The sequence below is a fragment of the Typha latifolia genome, chromosome 9 (assembly GCF_019914945.1).
Source record: "Typha latifolia isolate L0001 chromosome 9, TyphaL0001v2, whole genome shotgun sequence".
Taxonomy (NCBI): domain Eukaryota; kingdom Viridiplantae; phylum Streptophyta; class Magnoliopsida; order Poales; family Typhaceae; genus Typha; species Typha latifolia.
In genome coordinates this window covers 3,658,573-3,679,149 of record NC_133094.1, presented here as the reverse complement: position 1 = coordinate 3,679,149, position 20,577 = coordinate 3,658,573, and the positions used below count along the sequence as shown (strand labels likewise).

The following is a 20,577-nucleotide window of genomic DNA, read 5'->3' as shown; positions in this document are numbered from 1 at the left end:
TTATGTCACCTAGTTGTGTTAACTGGGCAATAAGTATCAGAGCTATTTAACCAAATCTATCACTTCTGGTGAATCCAGAGGCTATCAGGTTATACTCATTGCTCTAACAAAGCAAACTTATTACAGTAACAAACATCCACTGGGCAATCATTTGAAGCTAGGCAGTTATAACAATATAAAAATGATAACAATATATAATTAAAGAACACTTGCTCTAAAACTTGAACCCTAGATGATGAAATTTATCATAGGATTCCTAGTTTCCTACACTGTACTATACCACAGATCCATACCTCTTCTTCTACGGAAATGGTGCCATGTAGTCCTTACAAGTTCCAACCCCTCAAATCTCATCACATACAATAGAAAGTACTAGCCTTAGTTTTTTTTCCTTTCTTTTCTTGACTTTCTCTTGTCTGGGCACTACATGGGATGTCCACCCAATTAGCACACCTCAAGAGAACAACGCATGTGAAGAGAAGATAAAATCTAATCAATTTCTTTTCTTTCTCTTATGTCTTTCTGTAGGGAAATGAACAACAATCCTGCAGAAAGTTGTCATATTTGATTTGCCCTAGTTGGCCAAATAGAAAAAACCCTGTATATAAGACTTAAGAGCACAATCTTCAAAGGGGGAGGAGTGATCAAGGCACATTAAGGTATAATTAGGGGCAAATCAACCAATTGGATCCAGTTGTATCACGAGTGTTCTCTTCCCACCAGTCCTCTAATACGTCAATGCCAAGGGCCCTGGCCCTCAACTTGATGTCCTCTTTCTAACACCAAAAGATTCCCCCTCCCTCCCCTCTTAGCCTTTCCCTCCCTCAACTAAAATAATGGAGGAATCTTACTTGGTATTTAATTCTTAACTTAGGACACTACTAAATTTCTACTTCTCTAGAAAAAAGAGAAAAAAAAAAAATTCCTTCCTACTTATAAATATTTATAGCAGGCTCACACCACAAAGCCTTTAAGATGAGCTGTTCTCTTATTTTATTCTTCTCACATGCCCATTCTCCAATCTACAATACTTCCTTGGTTTAGATTTAATCCCTCCCTTCTCCTCTTCTTGCTCTCCATCCTTTTTGAGTCATGGTTTGCTTAAGAACAACAACATGAGCTACTACTCAAGGAGTAGTATTCTCCATTCCATATGGAGGAGGGCTACTATTCTTCTCCTCCTCCTCTTGCCATTTCCAATCTTGGGTCTTAACCAAGATGGTCTCCTGTTGCTCTCCTTCAAGTACTCCATCCTCAGTGACCCCTTGTCGGCGTTGGCTAACTGGAACTACGCCGACTCCTCTCCATGCTCATGGAATGGAGTCGTGTGCATGGGATTCCCAGTAGCTACTCCTAGTATTACTATTACTACCATCACTACTACTACTACTGATAATAATGGTGGTAGTAGTGTTTGGTTTCCTACAGAATCCAGGGTGATAAGTTTGGTTCTACCCAATGCCAAGCTCCTCGGCTCCATCGCTCCGGAGCTCGGCCTCGTCGAACACCTTCGCCACATCGATCTCTCCGGCAATGTCCTCAATGGCACCATTCCGGGGACACTCTTCAACGCGTCAGAGCTCCGCGTGCTCTCACTTGCCGACAATGAGATATCCGGCGAGTTCCCTGAGCTCGCTGGACCAACGGGGAGCCTCCAAGTCCTCAACCTCTCCGACAACGCGCTAACCGGGCGGCTCCCGGCGAACCTTACTCTCCTCCCCAATCTAACCGTCGTGTCTCTTGCCAATAATTACCTCTGCGGCGATCTACCGATCAATGGGTTGTATTCCCTGCAAGTGTTAGACGTAAGTTCTAACCTTTTTAATGGTACATTGCCGCCGGAGCTCGGTGGGAGGAGCCTTAGGTACTTGAATTTGTCCTATAACCGGATCGCCGGCGAGGTTCCTGCGGAGATCGGTTTGCGGCTCCCGGCGAAGGCGACGATAGATTTCTCGTTCAATAACCTCAGCGGCCCGATCCCGCAGGCCGGGGCTTTCGCCGCACAGAAGCCGGCGGCGTTCGCTGGCAATCCCGAGCTCTGCGGGCGGCCGCTGAGGAAGCTGTGCACGATCCCTTCCACTCTCTCCAATCCTCCTAATGGCTCAGCACTGAGTTCCTCTGAATCCAAGTCTCCGCCGGCGTTCGCCGTGATGCCGAAGAACCCGAGTGGGGATTCCTCAGCTTTAGGCGGTGAAGGAGAAGAGAGGCGAGGGGGGGTTAGGCCGACGACGATTTTGGCGATCGTCGCCGGAGATTTAGGCGGTGTAGTGCTACTTTTTGTGCTTTTCTTGTATGCATATCAGCTGAGGAGGAAGAAGAAGGACGAGGAGAAGAAGAAGAAGAAGGTGGAGAGAGGAGTTACCAAGAATCCACAGCCGTCGGCATATTCTGAGGCACAAACTCTCGGCGGTGCTCTCTCGTGCTGCTTGAGAATGAACTCCGGCAACGAAACCGAGGAGAGTTCGGAGACCTCAGCGTCTTCTGAGACGGAGCGGGAGGAGAAAGAAGCACAGAAGAAGGCGAAGGAGGAAGGAAACGGGCATCTGAAGCAGAAGCAAGAAGCCGCCATGCTCGTCACCGTCGACGGCGAGAGCGACCTCGAGTTGGAGACTCTACTGAAGGCCTCGGCGTACATACTCGGCGCTACGGGATCCAGCATCGTCTACAAGGCCGTGCTCGCCGATGGCACCGCGTTAGCTGTTCGACGAATTGGCGAGACGAGCGGCATCGATAGATTAAAAGATTTCGACGCGCAAGTCCGCGCCATAGCCAGGTTCCGCCATCCCAATCTCCTCCGCCTCCGCGCCTTCTACTGGGGCACCGACGAGAAGCTCCTCATCCATGACTACGCCCCCAATGGCAGCCTCGCCAACATCTCCTTCAGCAGTAAGAAACTTAGAATCCTTATCTATCTCACATAGTTTGAGCCGCCGCCTAACAGTTTGTGTAAATGCCACAGAGAAGCTCGGCTCGTCCCCGTTCCACCTCAACTGGGAGGCCCGGCTCCGGATCATGAGAGGCATTGCCAGGGGTCTTGCTTACTTACACGAGAAAAAGTGCGTCCACGGCAATGTGAAGCCGAGCAACATCTTACTAGGCTCAGACTTGGAGCCAGTGATCGGAGACCTCGGGCTGGAGCGATTAATGCCCTGCGACGACGGCGGCCTAAAGCCGGGCGCCTCGTCGTGGGCATTCGGAAGCAAGCGTTCTATGCATTCGACGAATAGCCTCCCGGACCTATCGCCGCTTGCCGCCGCCAGCCCTTGCGGGTCTTCCTCCAATGCAGCTGCCGCGCCGCCGCCTTACCAGGCGCCGGAATCAATCAAGAACCTGAAGCCCAACGCCAAGTGGGACGTCTACTCATTCGGAATGGTCGTACTGGAGTTGATCTCAGGGAGAGTGTTCACAGAGGTGGAGCTCTGCCAATGGAATTCTGGGCTTGTGGTGGAAGAAAAGAAGAGGGTTCTGCGAATGGCCGACCCGGCGCTGCGCGGCGAAGTCCTAGGCAAGGAGGAAGCTCTCCTTGCCTGCTTCAGGCTGGGATTCTCTTGTTGTGTTATTACTCCTCAGAAGAGGCCTTCCATGAAGGATGCATTGCAGGTGATAGAAAGGATAGTCGCCAGTTGCTCTTCTTACTAGTAGTGGGGGCATGCAAAATCTCCAAAGGTGGTGGTTTGGTAGGTAGTTTGATGTAGAATTGGTACACTCAATGGATGTTGCCGTTAACTTCTTTGTATTGTATAACATATTGATTCCTTCTTTTTTTCTTTGTATTGTGATCTCTTAGTGCAATCTCGGAAACATCTTTTATGGCTACATTTATTCAACCATTTCCAGTTCTTTTTGCTGATGGAAATGCTCATATAAGTTTGCTCCTATAACTCTACTGGAGAGCCTATGAGACCATGCTCATATGGTTGAAAGGGTTTATGTAAATTATGTTGCATGACAGCATGAGCATTCCCTCCCTAGTTCAAATCACACTATTAAGTTTTCACTCTTTTTAAAAATGCATTATGTATAATTTAAATTGGGGTACTTTCTATGGTAATAAAAATAATAAAAACTGTTTTTTTTAATTGCAATTGAAAACTTTTGAAACATGTCGCTAAAATCTTCTTGTCATTATATTTAGTTTCTGATAGAATATTTATAGAATATTTCAAACAGATGGTTGTTAAAGTTAACAAATATATATATATATATGAAGATTTATTTTTTCTTATAAAATTTGGGGTAACATTTGATAGTTTCTTTTATAATTTATTTTTTCTAATGACCAAGCTAAACGGGTACTCGACATTTGCAACCGATCCGACTAGAGCTCCCGTTAATCTCACGACGATCTCCTTGATCTCTTCCTCCCCAAAATCGAGCACTTTATTTTACATACCAACACTCCACTCCGTCCGAGTTCAAAACTATCATCTCCGGCCACAAATGGCCGGAAAGCCATCCGCCTCCTCCCTTACCTCTTGTTCTCTCCAACGCTCTCTTCTAGCCCTCGCCGCCCTAACCCTAATCTCCTTCACCTTCGTCGCTCTCCACTCCCTTCGCTCTCCTCCTCAATTCCAATCCCCTCAGGTATGCTACTCCCTTCTCCATACTCCCCCGTCTTCCTTAAAGTTTTCATATTTTTCGTGTAATTGAAGGTGGCGTTGGATCTCTTGTCTTCTTCTCCTCCGTCGATCTACCACTCTCCGGAGATCTTTCGGATTAGCTACGCCGAGATGGAAAGGCGGTTCAAGGTGTTCATATACCCGGACGGTGATCCGAACACGTACTACCAGACCCCGAGGAAGCTCACGGGGAAGTACGCAAGCGAGGGGTACTTCTTCCAGAACATTCGGGAGAGCAGGTTCAGGACGGATGATCCCGATGAGGCGGATCTCTTTTTCATCCCCATTTCTTGCCACAAGATGCGGGGAAAGGTGTCATTCTTGAATTCTTTGTACTTTCTTCAATTGTATTCGGATTGTTGTGTTTCTGTTGCCTCAAAAATTTGATCCTGGGATCTGGTTAGGGAGAAAAAGCTATGTTGGTTTAAATGGATTTGGAGAGGTGCTGATGGAGTGATTTTATTTTGGGGTTTGGTGGATATGAATGAGTCAAGAATTTGAAGTGTGGTATGTGAGCCATGGGTTTTTGACTGAATGGGGAATTCTTTTGGTTGTTGGAGGTGATCATTAAGTAAGTTTTGTTAGATGACATGGTGGTGATGGTTTATTAGGTGAGGAAGTAGCGTCCTTGTCCGTTCTGGAGGTTGTAGGTTGAGATTATAATCTCTGTTGATAGTTTTGTGGGATGATCTGACTTTTGATATAGGTTTAATGTGCCTTCTGTCCATAACTGATCCATGGATTGCTGTTCAGTGGATATAGATTTTCTTTAACAGAGTAGGTGGAATGCCTAATCAAACGCTGGATTTTGTTCATACTTCTGAGAATGTTTTCTCATACTGTAATGCTATAGACATGACAATCCGCAGCTACGCAATTAAATTTCTTGTTCCCCATGAGATCGCAGGATTAATTTACATGACCTATTATTGAAAGGATAGTAGCCGTATCTCTTGTCTAATCTTTCTTTCCAGCTATATATTTATCAAATATTGCATTGTTGAGAAGAATTTTCAAAATTTTTATAGTTGCCTGTCTACCTGACATCTAGATAAAAAATTGACAAAAGGTTGAAAAGGAAGATTCAACAACTGAATGATTTCTCAGAACCATCAAGGACAGTTGGTAGAATAAGAGTGCAACCTTCCGTTTTGAGGCTCGTTCAGGAAAACTTCCCAAAGTAATGTTAGTTTGGACAAGCATGAACAATTAGAACTTCATATATACATCTGTATTATCATAATGGGAAAAATAAGAAAACGAATGGAATTAGGCATATTATTCTACGATCTACCAAATTTTTGTTTCTTTTTCTAGCTGCTTATAGTGTACATGATAACTCCATCTCTGTGTGCTTATTGGATATATTTCAACAGTCATTGCATAGCTCAAATAGCAGAGGAGGGTTGTGTTAGTTTGTTAACAGGCAAAAAAATCTGTTGAGAAAACTATGAAAATGAATCCTAAAAGAATTAACTTTACTAGAATGGAGAAAAAAGGATCCATGTAGATGACCTCAAATAGTTGGGACTAAATGCTTGATTTGTACTCATTATGTCATAGGAGTCTATTCTCGTAACATACCGAAGGAATATGAGGAAGGTATTAGTTGGTTGGCCATGATGTTTTTCTTTTTTCCCTCTCAGATTAGTTCTAGAAACAGGATGTATAGTGCATTCTCAATAGTTACTACTGGAGAGGATGCCTGTGAAGTTCACTGAACGTGTTAATTTGTCAAACATGTTAATTGGACATGGTTATTGTTCCTGTGTAACTAGCAAAGGCACTTGATTATTATTTAATTAGGCATCCTACATTGTCTAAAGCTAAATTGTGATAGCATCATATTAGTCTATTAGGCATGTCTTTTGTAATTTGGATTCTTGCTCTGTGGTTTGTTATCATGCTAGATCAATTTTGTAAGTGTCACCAACTCATCATTATAACTGATTTAGTGATTTTAGCTTCCAGTGTGGGCTATATGTTTAGAACATTTATGCTGCATAGGGTTTCCTAGAAGTGAATAACTATGTCTAGGTATATTTGTAACATATTATCTAATCTTGCAGGGTACTTCATATGAAAATATGACCATAATAGTTCAGAATTATGTTGAAGGCTTGATAAGCAAATACCCTTTTTGGAATAGGACATTGGGAGCAGATCATTTTGTTGTTACTTGTCATGATGTTGGTGTGAGGGCATTTGAAGGACTTCCCTTTCTTGTGAAGAATTCAATTCGTGTTGTCTGTTCGCCTAGCTATGATGTTGGGTATATCCCACACAAGGATGTTGCTCTTCCTCAAGTACTGCAGCCATTTGCACTCCCAGCTGGAGGAAATGATATTGAGAACAGGTTCAAATATGATTCTACTTTCTTTGTCCTATTATGGAACTCTTTTTCTTCCTAAAGCCTTCTTTATCCTAATCTTTGAATTGCCATTTATGAACCTTTAATTCAGTGCTGGTGGTATAACTACTATGCTACCTTGAGTTGATTATTAAGTACTCATTAGTAACACTAAGAACAGCCATTTGGTTGGATGTTGATATTAGGTGAATGAGCTTAATTCCTAATCTACAAAGTCGTATCTAGTCATTCTAGTATATTAGATCCATTAAAAAGGAACTAAAATATGCAGGTTGCCTGGAGATTGCATAGTGTGTATCTAGTGGGTGGGTGTATGAAGGTGCATGTGGTCCAGTATTTCAGATTTTTACATCTAAGTATTTAATGTGTAATATGCACATTAAAAATTAAGCTGGAGGTTAAGCATAGTACTGGAAAATCCGAGAAAGAAAGATTCTTCTTATACTTTGTGCAGACATAATTACATATTTTACCACAGTATGCTTTAGAAATGACAACAATAGACCTTGCACTTCTAGTAATCTAATTCAACAAATAAATTAACTAGATTTTAAGAATTATGAATGGAAGTAGAGATAATATGTAATAAGATATTTGAATGTAACATAGTTGTCTAGTGAAAAAGTAGCAATATTTAGGCCTACAATCATACAAAATCTATCTCACTACACCTCCGTCTTCCCCATTTTATTTCTTTTTTAAATATCAACCCTGACATTACTAGTATCCACATAACCTGCCTCTTACTTGATTCTATCGACTTGCTTATGCAAACTATTGGTTCTAAAAATTCATCTATTTCCAAGAAATATGTTGGGGTTATCTAGTTCCGTTGTGATGATATCAAGAGATTGCATATGTGTATGTGCTTGGTTGGTCCGCATGTTAGAATTGTCATTGCCTTTAATTTGTTATTTGTTACTAAGGAAACTTCACATTAGCTTATAAAATGCAATAACTACAATGCCATTGCAGTCACACTCGTTGCATATCATGCTGGTGACTTACTGGCAGTGTGGCAAATACTGTGGGCATTGTCGATACCCCTTGTCCCAACCTATATTTATCAGTATGAACAATGTGATTTTGGCATTAGCGCACCCCGTTTTATTGAGACCAAAACCAACCACTTTTGTTGGCACCTGTATCAGTTGTTGACCCACTCTTCAAGTTCCATTGATGACCTCATCATGGTTTCCCACTCCGACCCTTTGAGGGAGCTGGCTTTAATCTTCCACACCCTTGCTGTGAGAATTTGTTGGCCCTAATCAAGCTGCTTGTTGATTGCCTTTCCTGCCCATCATCATTGCTAATGCAGGATGTTATTCTTCTGCAGTATGGTAAATGATCTGTCCACTTGAAATTTGTGAGATGAAGGATCTTTTGCAATCATGATGGCTATCAACACATTCTCATTATTACTTCGATCCCACTCTCTTCATTTGTTTGACCAGTAATCATGAGAAATAGAGAGACTTGGCTGCTGGTAATTGCTATAATTTTGACAATTTCTAATGGGCTTTGGGCTTCTGGCCTTTTGAAGCAATGTGATTTTTATTAATGAAATAGAGGGTAACATATTGTTTGGGGTTTACCACAGCAAACTTTTGGAGAATATATGGTATGAATATGATTGGCAGGGCATTAATGGAGACTAACAGGATAGTGTCTGGTTCTATAGCATGGGCTTGATGGTGGAACCAATACACATGTTTATGTGATCACAGGACCAAAACAATTGAGCTTCTTCCACAAGCTGAGAGCAGACTTGATGTATATTAGTTAAAAGGGTTTGAAGGTTACTTTCAAGTTACTTCATTTTGGAAAAGGGAAAAGGAAAAAAAGAAAGAATAGTATCAACATTTAAGTACATTTATCATTTGGGGTTCCTCATGGATATTTATTTTGGAAAACAAGTATTTCAACCATAGAATGGTGTTTTGTTCTCTATAGTCTATCCTTACATGCTGCTTTCCTCGAAGAATATTCAGGTCTAGCTCACACAACCAGATATATAGCAATAAGTGGAGAAAACAGTGATCATTCTATTGGAAGTCGAATGTAGTAGGTTAATATGATGACAGAATTGGTTCTAATTTGAAGTACCTTATCTCTGTGACTTATAGCTTTTATGCAAGTAAAGGAGCATGTCAATCTGTGATGGGTAATCCTTCTTTAATCTATAACATAACCTACGGATATTAATGTCTCATCTTTTTCTTCATGGTCTAAATCTGGACTTTTTCTTTATGTTGGCACTAGGACAATTCTTGGATTTTGGGCTGGGCATCGGAATTCCAGGATTAGAGTTATTTTAGCACGTGTCTGGGAGAACGATACAGAGCTAGCTATCAGCAACAATCGCATAAGTAGAGCTATTGGAGAGTTGGTTTATCAGAAGCAATTTTATAGGACAAAGTTCTGCATATGTCCAGGTGGTTCCCAAGTTAATAGTGCCCGGATAGCCGATTCCATTCACTATGGTTGCATTCCAGGTTAGAGCTTCAACTTTAAATGTATTTGTGATACTAATACCTTTTTATCTGTTTTATAGGAGAGTTTAATAATATATAAGAGTTCAACCTTCTCTTTGAAAAATAGTTTAACATGTGAACATTCTCTGCCTTTCAGTTGCTATTTGCTAATAGTTCCTTTTCTTACAGTGATTTTGTCAAATTACTACGACTTGCCCTTCAATGATATCCTTGACTGGCGGAAATTCTCTCTTGTACTAAAGGAGAGTGATGTATACCAGCTAAAGTCAATTTTGAAGTCTATATCAAATGAAGAATTTATTGCATTGCACAAGTCTTTAGTTGAGGTATGTGTCATTCTTATTTAATAGTTAGCTGGTATCATGTAACAGTTCTCTGTTATCTTTGCCCAAAACACACTTCTGCCTCTTGTTTGCCATTCCTCTCCTTTGATCTTCATTCCAGCAATTACTTATCCACTTCTGTTTTCTACTTTACTTCCTCTTCCTATGCATTATTCATCCTACTTCTAAACCTTTTCACATTCGATGCGAACTATATCTAGCATCACTATGTGGTTCCCTTCTCCAGCCACCTATCTGCCTCCTGTCCACCCCTCAGCTCTCGCCCAAAGGTCTCTAAGAGAATCATCTGATATCACCATTCCCGTACTATCTGCGACTGGGCTAGATTAGTCCTTTCCCTTCTATGTTTGGGTTTCTGAAGGAGGGATCATATTGAACTCTTAATGTAATCTAGTTGCTCTTTGGAAGTCAAATTCAGATTCTAAGGATATGGTTATATTTTGCCATTCTACCTGTGAAACATTACTTTGTGTCAACAGGTACAGAAGCACTTCGAATGGCATTCACCTCCACTTCCTTATGATGCATTCCACATGGTGATGTATGAGCTTTGGCTGCGGCACCATGTCATCAAGTACTAAGACTAAGGTCATTTGATCAGTGCTGCCAATTTTGCACCAAGCCCAGAGGAAATAGGTCTCACACTTTCTCAGACGCATTCCTGCAGCAGGTCTATTAGGTTTGGTTCTTCCCATTTTCCTTGCATTTGGTTGGATTGGTTGGTTTTCCCCCACAGTGACCATCCTCCTAGAGAGTTTGCAGCTTACTGTCAAGTTACTTTCGTAGAGTAGCTGTGGCACAGTACTTGATCATACAACTCGAGAAATATGATCAAATTTCAGCCTGTACAATATTTTCTTTTCTTCCTTTGTTATTTTCCTGCTAGTTTATTGGCACCTTTTATATATATCTTTGTTCAAAACTATTTGTTGCTCATGTATCCAAGAGATAGGCATAGTTGCTAACACTCGTGCTTGTAAACTACTTGTGAAGGAGATCAATGAAATATGGTGTCTTACTACAGCTACACTATGAGATAACTTTTAGTTTTTTATTTCTCTCTTTTTCCCCCTTCATGTTCTTTACCAACTGTTAATTTATTTCCGGGAAGCATCAAGAAGTAACCTGTAGGAGGTGAGTCTAGGGCTTTGACAATGTAATTATATTTGGTTTTTTTTTTAAATTGAGCATATAATACTGAGTGCATATATTTTATATAGTTTATCTATATTTTTATTATAATAAAATACACGCAATTTACCTCAAATGTAATTAAATTGCAAATATCATAAATGAGTTTACATAGATGAAGCAAAACGATAAAATATAATCTTTCAAACATAAAGTTACTTAAATGTAGGGTGTTAGTTACAAAATTTCGTCGTAAGTGTATATAAGACAATAAGGGGTGTAATCAGCTGAGCTTGATCGAGCCTCTGATCAAGTTTGAGTTAAAATAATTTCAAGCTTAGATTTATAATCAAAGCTTGAATTCAAATAATTTTGAGCTTAAATTTATGATCAAGCTTAAATTAAAATTATTTTAATTTGAGCTAATTTTGAGTTCGAGCTGATTAATAAGTAATTGTAAGCCTTAATTAATTTAAGCCTAATTTTGAGCTAAATCAAATTTGAATTGAATCAAAAGCTTAATTTAAACTTAAACAAACCTTAAATTAAGGTCTAATTCAACTATAAAAATATAAAAAATTTACAAAATTATATATTAATAGAAATCTCCATATTTTTGGAACAGATATAATAGGATTATAATTCAGAATTAAATTATATAAAATCAGAGTACATAACAATATAATTTAAACAAATTTCAGAATAATTAAAGTATAATATAATATAAAAAGTATTCTATATACTTAAACTCGATTATTTTGACAGCCCTAAAGACAAGTATTCTCATCTCACACACAGCTCACTACATGTTGAGCCTTTAAATAAGTCTGTCGCCCCAGTTTTGTATTGAGATCTGGCAGAGTGGCAGTACAGAGAAGTGTTTGCTAAATAGCATTCTAAGCATGCATCAGGGTAGATCTGAACATGTGAATGCCACTAGACATCTAACAGCATTCATAAAGATGGGAACAGTAGGGGGTTTGGCCCCAACAGTAGCATCTACTGATACAGGTCAAGATCCAACTCATAAAGAGCAGACGATTCTGTTCAACATTCTACTTTGATGCATGAGAATATATATAAATTTCTTATCAAGAATTTACCGATTAGATGACCAAATAATCCACCAAACTAGGTATCCTGAAGAGACTACAAGCTTCAGAATCTTATAGTTTGTACATAAAAAAAATAAAAGCCAACTTAAGTACAAGATAAAAAGGCAAAACTCTAATGTTTTCATGTATAAATTCAGAGAAGTGACTTAATGTCTGGGCTGGTCAATCCAAACATAAACATCAAAACTTTCAATGTCTCCTCACCTGGCAAGGCAAAAAGAGACTTAGTTTCATATATTGTTTGAATAAACTGTTCTACTATTCTATAACATTTTCTTTTTCAGCAGAACTAATTCTTAAAATAAGCTCCACAACAAAATGGGCTTCAAGCCTTCAAAAAATGAGGCACACAGGAATCTTGTCAAATTGCACTATAAAATCTGTGTGATTGCACCAAGTAGTTGCTTCTTTCATTGCAGAACCGCAAGGTATAAATAGTGTGGTCTAATGATGATTGAGCAGTCCTTGCATTTTGTTCCGTCAATAATAGTGTATCTCAGTCAATTAGCATAGACTGATGAAGCGCGCTTACTAAATAAAAGGGGCTATTAATGTTCCATGGAAGGTATTATCTCCTGCACTTGGATGCGAAATCCAAAATTAATGAGGTACATTTTAGAACCAATTGATGTGAGAATGAAAAAAAAATATGGATGAGCACGTATCAACTGGAACGATTCTGACGAAGGAAAAGGAACAATGCTGTTGATGCTGCTATCAGATAAGGAAACAATGTCCAGATGCCCTGAATGCATAGAGAACTGTATTAAACAAAGAAGAAAAGAAAGGAAAAAAGAAAAAGGTATATCCCAAGAGAAGTGATACACTACCACTGCTGCTGCAACACTGGCAAGAGCCACTACTGGCCGGTCTCTTACCAAAAACCCAATAGCTAACTGATTCAAAATAAAAAATAAATCTTCATGTCAGATAACAAAATTTTATCCTGAGTGAGTGCAATTGCAAATTATGAAAGTTCAATAAAAGATCCATCATGAGCAGAAACAAGCATTTAAAGAAGCATGATATAATATCATGAAATTAGCTAAAAGTTCAATCATCCAATAACTAACAAGAAAACAACACAAAGTGGCTCAAGAATAAGAAATAAACAAATGATGTGATGCAAAGTGTGTAACCAATATATATATGGAGAGGGAGAGAGAATTATGATATTATCTATGATATCTAATGATACACTGGAACATTCAGAGTCCATTCCATAAGAAATGCATCGGAGGTGAAGTTCAGAGCACCAAATGGTAAACACATTTTGTCTAATAGGGGCAACTAATGATAATACTCTTTTTTTCAAGTCCAAAAGAAATGTGTTGAAAACATCAACTATCATTCTATCAAATGAAATAATTCTCCCTAAATATCAATCAAGAAATGCAATAGTTCGCCCAACATCCTTCCTCATTTGATAATGTCTCCCAACCCCAAATTAATCATCTGATATGATACTTTTTTTCATTAAATTAAAGTGTACAACTGGTAACAAATTATTTATTTATGGGTTTTATTTATGAATAGATGTGACAAGAGTCTTAGGGAATTAAGAAATAGTGGTTCATGCCTTCATGTGATATTCATTCACTGTTCATTGTCCAATTCGATATTAATATAACTAGCAAGGATTGCCAGCCTAAGAGCTCTTTCTTGATTCTATGGGTTGAGGGTGTCATTTTGATGTAAAGATAAAACTTGCCCATTGCATCCAAGAGGTCATAGATTCAGGTCTTGAATATAGTCTACGCAGAAAGGATACGGGTACATATCCCCAGACCCTGCATAGGCAGCAGTGTCGTTCACTAGATGCCCATTGTCTTTAATATCAAGTTTCAGAGGTGGTGATGATGGGGTTTTAGAAAGAAAAATTGTTGGGACAGCATGGGACTTGAATATAGTATCTAATTTCAATCTCTTAGCTAGAGGAGCATTTGCCTCCTCTCATCCCAACTTGATTAAGATGATGCATGACTAATTGAATAGAGCACCGCAGGCCCGCAACTACACATCTAGATCCATAGGAAAGGTTGCATCGGAGGCATCAGAGAAGCCAGACCATTTATCAGAAAAAAATACTATTGGTGGCTAATATCTCAAAAGCAGATAAGCACAGGTTCCAAACTTCCAATAACTCGAGACCAGTAGACTAACCTGAACAGAAAGAGTAATTAGACCGCCAAAGCAAACTCCAGCGAAAAAGCACTCTGGTGATATCCCCTATACGATATTAACAGAAATATAAGAAACAATTGAGAGTAGTCTAGTACTCCGGCAGAAAAGAAGATATTGTAATATATGACAATTTCTCACTTATTTTAAAATGATAAAGAAGCAACATAACATTGCATACACGAATGTGAACTTCCCAAGTTCAATGTCATCATTAGAATGTAGCATAGGTTTATAGTGTAAGATTGGCTTTGTCGCCTTGTTTATAGTGTAAGATTGGGCTTTGTCGCCTTGGAACAACTTATTTAGACATAGATAGACGTCTCCAAGATTGTTCTGTGTACAATAAAGGTAAAGAATAACAAGGAACATCATTAAAGAAATAAGTCTAGAATTGAAAAGGAGTAACATTTCACATAATAGGCCTGTAACTCTGCCATATCCAACCTATAAGGTCTGTCTTTCTGGGACTCATCAGAGTTCAATTAACTTAGTGTTATCCAAACTTCCAAAGAGAAATTAAATATTTAGATAAGAATAACAACTAGCCAATATCTCCATTACCATAAGGCATATGGTGCTTCACCATCATAATGGTTGCTAACTTGCTATGAAATATTTGCTACCGTCCAGTATATTTGTTGTTTAACATGAACCTTGAAAATGTTACAAGCATAATATCAACCATCTTTCTACCATTATGTAGGCCATACACCACAAAATTTCAAGTAATCTAGTAACACAATCAGACCATCTAATTCAACAGTAAATTTCGAGAACTGAAGTGACATTAGAATAGCTGAGGTATGATTGAAGTTCTTTCCTAAAAATAGTGTTGCACAACATTCGACTATGAATATCAAATCATAGTCCGTTAGGATTGCATCTTAGCTGAGTTTTGATTTGGTTCCCCTGTTTACCTTTTATGTTACTTGGCATAGTCAAAACAACAATGAATTTAAAGTCCTATATTCACACAACGAACAGTGAGTATACAGGCCTGAAAAACCTATGAGAAAAGCCTATCATTGTGTTATAAAATAAAAACAAGCTACTATTAGATGTAACTAGTAATAACAGAATCTTGCTAAGATATATGATATTGAAACCTAATATTGAAATTGCTCATGCATGAAGATGGAATAACTGACCCAAGCCCCAGCTAGAAATGCGGTAGGATTTCGCACACCAAGGGAAAATCGCTCCACTGCAGGAACAAAACTGGTATATCAGTAAATTGAGATTCTGTGCAACCAGTACATTAATGTTGTTATAGAGGGGTGATTGTTTCAATGCATAGAAACTCGCAATTAAATCCATTCTTTCTAAAATATTGTAGCTGAAACTTTTGCTGCAATAGCCCCCCAACTCATAGAACTTACCAAAGCCAATCAGATTGCCATACTTTTGCACTACTCGAGTTATGCTTACTGCTTTCTCTTTCCCAATTCCGACCTAGATAATTGCCCTCAGTCAGAAATATAGTTGCTATGACAACTGAATAAGGATGTCCCAAGAAAATCATTCATCTATATGATGATGAGTCGTACTAATGAAACTTTAAAGTTTAAAATTACTAGAATGAGATAGAAAAGGGAAGGAGGCTTCAATGCATTATTAGTATTATAATGCAAGCTTCAAACCTTGGTAAGTATATCCTGAGATGCTTTAGTCTGTCTAAAAAGCTTCCCTAGGTAGAATGGTACCATGTCACTGATACAAACTCCCCTGCAGAAAGGGTCAATAAATCTGCTAAGACATATTTGCAGAATACAGCTATATTTTACCACAGTTCTTGAATATCATAGTTGAATTAGTAGAATTTTGATTCATAGAGCTGAAACAGTAAAATTAAACATACCAATAAACCCATAACACTGTTGATACAATGTAAGATGCATTTGCTGAGAATGAGTTGGTTAACGATTGCCAACTTTCTAGAGAAAGAGTCCGTGCTAAAGATATACCAACCTGCATGAAATGCTTAAAAAATGTCATAAAACTGTACAATTAGACAGTTCAATCCAGATATACCAGCTGAAAAGTAATACCGCATAAACTGACTTAAGAAATGAATCAACAAGACAAGACGAGAGTTAGACTGAATTGAGATTGGTCAAACTGAAGGTACCAGTTCAGAGGACAGACCCAAATATTTAGTGCCTCTTCACTAATAAATAGCCCACACCCAGCTGCCATAAGCAACCAAAAGTAGACCCACCTGCATGATACTTTCTCATTGAGGAATTCTATTAGACAAAAAAGAAAACCTGTGCAAGAAGATAATAATAAAGAAAACAATTCATAAATTAGATAATAAAATATGTACAAAACAAGCTTAATGGAGATTCCAATTCCCAAAGAGCCCATAGATTAAGAACAAAAGATTCATAGCCAACATCAAAGATTGCATTATTAACCAGGAAGCATCTTCCAACTTCCAAATACAAACACTTGAATTATGAAGTGTGACAAATGTAATGACACAACAAGGGAAAAAAAAGACACTCTAATCTAAGTAGCTTACAAGAATAGTTATGACTTTGAATCATTTTCTGCTAATATAGTTCACTTGCGCAGTAAATTGATCAAATCAGAAGCCAGCTTGAGTAAAGTCTTACAAGGGAAAAAAAGACACTCTAATCTAAGTAGCTTACAAGAATAGTTATGACTTACGAATCATTTTCTGCTAATATAGTTCACTTGCGCAGTAAATTGATCAAATCAGAAGCCAGCTTGAGTAAAGTCTTACAATATTAGCAACTTGCAGTTGACAATTGCTATACAATTGATCCAAACATTTTAAAGCTTGACAATGCTAATTTCTAATTATCTTTAGTCATAGGGATTTGCTTAATTGAGTCACACTAGCTTTCATACTAAGGATGTCTTTCTGTTGGAAATCCATGTATTCTACTCTAGAAAGATGAATTCATTTAAAATGTGGTAGGTTCTTCATTTATTAATTTTTCATTTCATTCAAAAATTATAGTTGCAATTGTATCATAAAAAGTCAAGTGTAAGATAAATAAAGATCTGTCCTGGGTCCAATGTTCAATACATAATAAAAGACAACTAGATTTCTTGCCTAGAATTGAGTGACCATAGTTATCTTTGAGCAACTATTAATCTCAACAGAATATCTTATCTTTGAGCAACTATTAATTCTCAACAGAACATCTTCCTGTGTAATACAGCATGTAATTAGTCTTGAGTCAGCAAAAGAAAAATGTCATAATAATCATAAGTCACCTAACATAGACATGTACAAACACAAAATAGAAAAAAAAATAAAAAAAAGGAAAAGGAATAGTGATGTTTGCATACCCTGGAGTACGTTCTGGAATTATGACTCTATGTCCAAAGAGTGTGAAGGTGAAACCTAGAGGAGCTGGTGCTAGATATGATTGTGATGAACCCTCAACAAGAACTGGTAACCTGAAGGATGATCCTGAGGCAGGCCATTTGAAGTAAATAGATAAAATACTAACTGTTGCTGCAATACCCAGAACAACTGCTAGTTTCCCCAAGAATGGTTTCCACAAATTGCTGGATTTTACTTCCAATTGTTCGAGCATCTCATTTACTTCATCTCCACTACTAGAAGGTTCTGTTCCAGAGACTGAAGCCTTAGCAGTTCCAACATCGAAACAGCAAAATCTCCTTGGGCTGCTTATTTGGAGAAGAGGTGTAAGAGATCTATATAGCAAGTTATATTTATTTGGAAAATGACATGTAAAATATATCAGATATCGACAGAAATTATCTTCTCCAACAATTCATATCAAATAGCTAGAAGCAAACAGAAAAAGTAGTTCCTATAAGAATATAAAATGATATTCTGAAAGCAATATGTTTCTAAAAGAATCTTGATGGGCTCTTCTGTGAAACTAAACCTCTGTAGAAAGAAAGTGTGTTCGAGGAACATTTCTAAAAATAGATATAAGGATTGCTCCACTAATGGTTAAAATAAGCAAATTCAATGGTGTGACCAACCAAGTAAATTCTGACATACTCATGGTTTCTAATCTCTAAAGCACGGATACTCCATGTAGGCCCTCGTACATATCAGATACGGCTGGAAGAGTTTTCGTATTAAAAGAATTAATTTTTATTATCCGATATGGCTTGGACCGGAAGATATCAAGTGAGGATCTATTTCTCTTTTCTCTTTTCTCTTGAAGTTGGCTGCAGTGGGACTGTGGGAGAAAGCTGAGGAAGAAATATGTTAGTATGCCAGTTTTATTTTATTTTTCACATTTTTCTTCTCACTGCCAATCGTGTTTTTTTTCTCTTTGCCTCACAATGTTAGACTGTTAGTAACTTAGTACACAATGCTTTGATGTTAGTATACAATGCTATGATATGCATTTTTACCATATGTTATACTGATTAACAATATATTAAACACACATTCTTTATTAATTTATTTATTGGCGTAGCCATACCATATCCATATCTTATATTTTAATAATTAACCATATCCTCACATTTGTATTGCCGTATCTCTGTATCCCGTATTTGTATCCATGCTTCACAGTTTCTACTACATTTAGAACGGTAGTGACACAAGGCACTTGAGATAGTCACTAAACACAATGATGGAAGAAAAATGACAGGTATATCAGTATTTACAGATGGACAAGAATATAGGCATGGCCATCAAAAGCAAGGTTTTTGCAACTCAAGTTCAGCTTCAATTTTGGTTAGGCATGAATTTTCAATTTTAGCATTTCCAGTGGCTTGCTAATGAAGGCCTGAATTTTCAATTTTTGCAACTCAAGTGAATTTTCAATTTTGGTTAGGCCTGAATTCATCATTATTGTCATCATCACCTCTGCAACAGAGATGGTAGGAAGCCTATTATAGATGAGGACAACCGCCTTTGCAACAGAAATTTGTGCAAGGGTGTTAAAATACTAAAAAAGGGTGGAGAGAAATAAGAAAAAATAGCAACAAAAAAGAAAAGAGATAAAAATAGGAAGGAAATGTAAAATGTGATGCTCAAGACATCAAGAGATCAATTATTGATATCTAAAGTTGTATTCAGGTTAGAGATAAAATGTGGCACAATTCTAATAAGTTTTTAAGGTATTTAGAAATAATTTTCCTGTCGGGATCATAAAGCCTAAAATTAGTCTTTTTATCCTTAGAATTATAATGCCGCCTTAGAATCATATGTAAAAGAAATTAGACTTACACTTTCTACCATAATCTAGGACACCATAAATCATGGCATTACATGAATCGACAAGAAAATCTAATCCAGTAAAATCCTCGCTACCACATTTAAAGAAGTGAAAAGATCAAGAAATCTACAAGGGGAGGCAAGAAAATACCATATAAGGGGACCAGAGTAGGATCGCACATGGAATCCAATGTTACCAACACGCGCAGCGCTCGTCGAGATGGCATCGGAAACCGTGCGGGGCGAGCGGATTAGGGCTGAGGATGATCCGCGGCGGCGGAGGGAGGCGCAGGATGGAAGAGGAAGAGGAAGTGGAAGAAGAGGAGCTTGTATGACCATTGCCTCTCTCTCTCTCTCTCTCTCTCTCTGTTTCTCTCTCCCTCCCTCTCTCTCTCTCTCTCTCTCTCTCTCTCTCTCTCTCCCTCTCCTTTTCTTCTCCTTTTCTTCTTTTCCCTTTCCTTCCGAGTAGAAGAGAAGTATGTGGTGCTGTGGAGAGTTTTGTGGCGCCATGGAGATGGAGATTGGTATTTAATATTTCATGGAAATAGCGTGGAATATGCTGCTTCCTGCTTGCTACCCGTAGAATATTATTTATTACATTAAGAAAGATGTTTACTAGGAGTTAGAGCAGTAGAATGGTATTCAGATATTTAAAAAAAAAAGCCTATTATAATAATAATAATAATAATAATAATAATAATAAAAGGAAAAGTCTAAACTAACTCCGTATTTTTGGGGCTGCTGTCTGAGCCGCTTATGTCCGGCCCGTATGTTTCGAACCAAACTCGGGCTTACTTTTTGGGTCAACCCGACCAGGACCCGAACACATGTCCTAACTCGGTCTGGCCCTCTCATTAGCTGCATTAAAAAATTTCCTTTTAGCAAGAAGAGGACTTTTATTAATTGGTACCATTAAATATGATAAGAAAATAATGATTATGCTTTGATTTGGACCACAAAGATATTAGTTTTTTATTTTTAACTTGGAAAGTACGGAAGGATTTGGTACAATTCGATCAAATTACTGGGAGGTAAAGTGTAATTTTTCAGAAGACAACTGGGTTCACTACTGACACGTGTGAGGTTAGCTGAGCAGTCTCCAATTAGAATTTTTGCTAAGAAGACAAGTTTAG

At 38.2% G+C, this 20,577-nt stretch overlaps 3 protein-coding genes across 3 annotated transcripts; 2 read left to right on the top strand and 1 right to left on the bottom strand.

The window, feature by feature from the left end:
• Positions 1-889: 889 nt before the first annotated feature.
• On the top strand, positions 890-3,816 carry LOC140795538 (probable LRR receptor-like serine/threonine-protein kinase At4g37250). Its single transcript, XM_073148171.1, has 2 exons — positions 890-2,886; positions 2,960-3,816. Exons 1-2 carry the CDS (start codon positions 1,116-1,118, stop codon positions 3,637-3,639), a joined length of 2,451 nt encoding a protein of 816 aa, XP_073004272.1. The 5' UTR covers positions 890-1,115; the 3' UTR covers positions 3,640-3,816.
• A 538-nt stretch (positions 3,817-4,354) lies between these two features.
• On the top strand, positions 4,355-10,856 carry LOC140795713 (probable glycosyltransferase At5g03795). Its single transcript, XM_073148440.1, has 6 exons — positions 4,355-4,584; positions 4,653-4,931; positions 6,689-6,975; positions 9,253-9,485; positions 9,654-9,811; positions 10,309-10,856. The coding sequence occupies exons 1-6, from the start codon at positions 4,441-4,443 to the stop codon at positions 10,408-10,410; spliced, it is 1,203 nt and encodes a 400-aa protein (XP_073004541.1). The 5' UTR covers positions 4,355-4,440; the 3' UTR covers positions 10,411-10,856.
• Positions 10,857-12,193: 1,337 nt separating this feature from the next.
• LOC140795421 (uncharacterized) lies at positions 12,194-19,999 on the bottom strand. The gene is made up of 11 exons (XM_073147962.1): positions 19,596-19,999; positions 17,584-17,925; positions 16,405-16,477; positions 16,118-16,227; positions 15,900-15,984; positions 15,639-15,711; positions 15,408-15,463; positions 14,239-14,304; positions 12,906-12,971; positions 12,760-12,820; positions 12,194-12,650 (listed from the first exon to the last, which is right to left on the bottom strand). Exons 1-11 carry the CDS (start codon positions 19,952-19,954, stop codon positions 12,607-12,609), a joined length of 1,335 nt encoding a protein of 444 aa, XP_073004063.1. The 5' UTR covers positions 19,955-19,999; the 3' UTR covers positions 12,194-12,606.
• Positions 20,000-20,577: the final 578 nt, after the last annotated feature.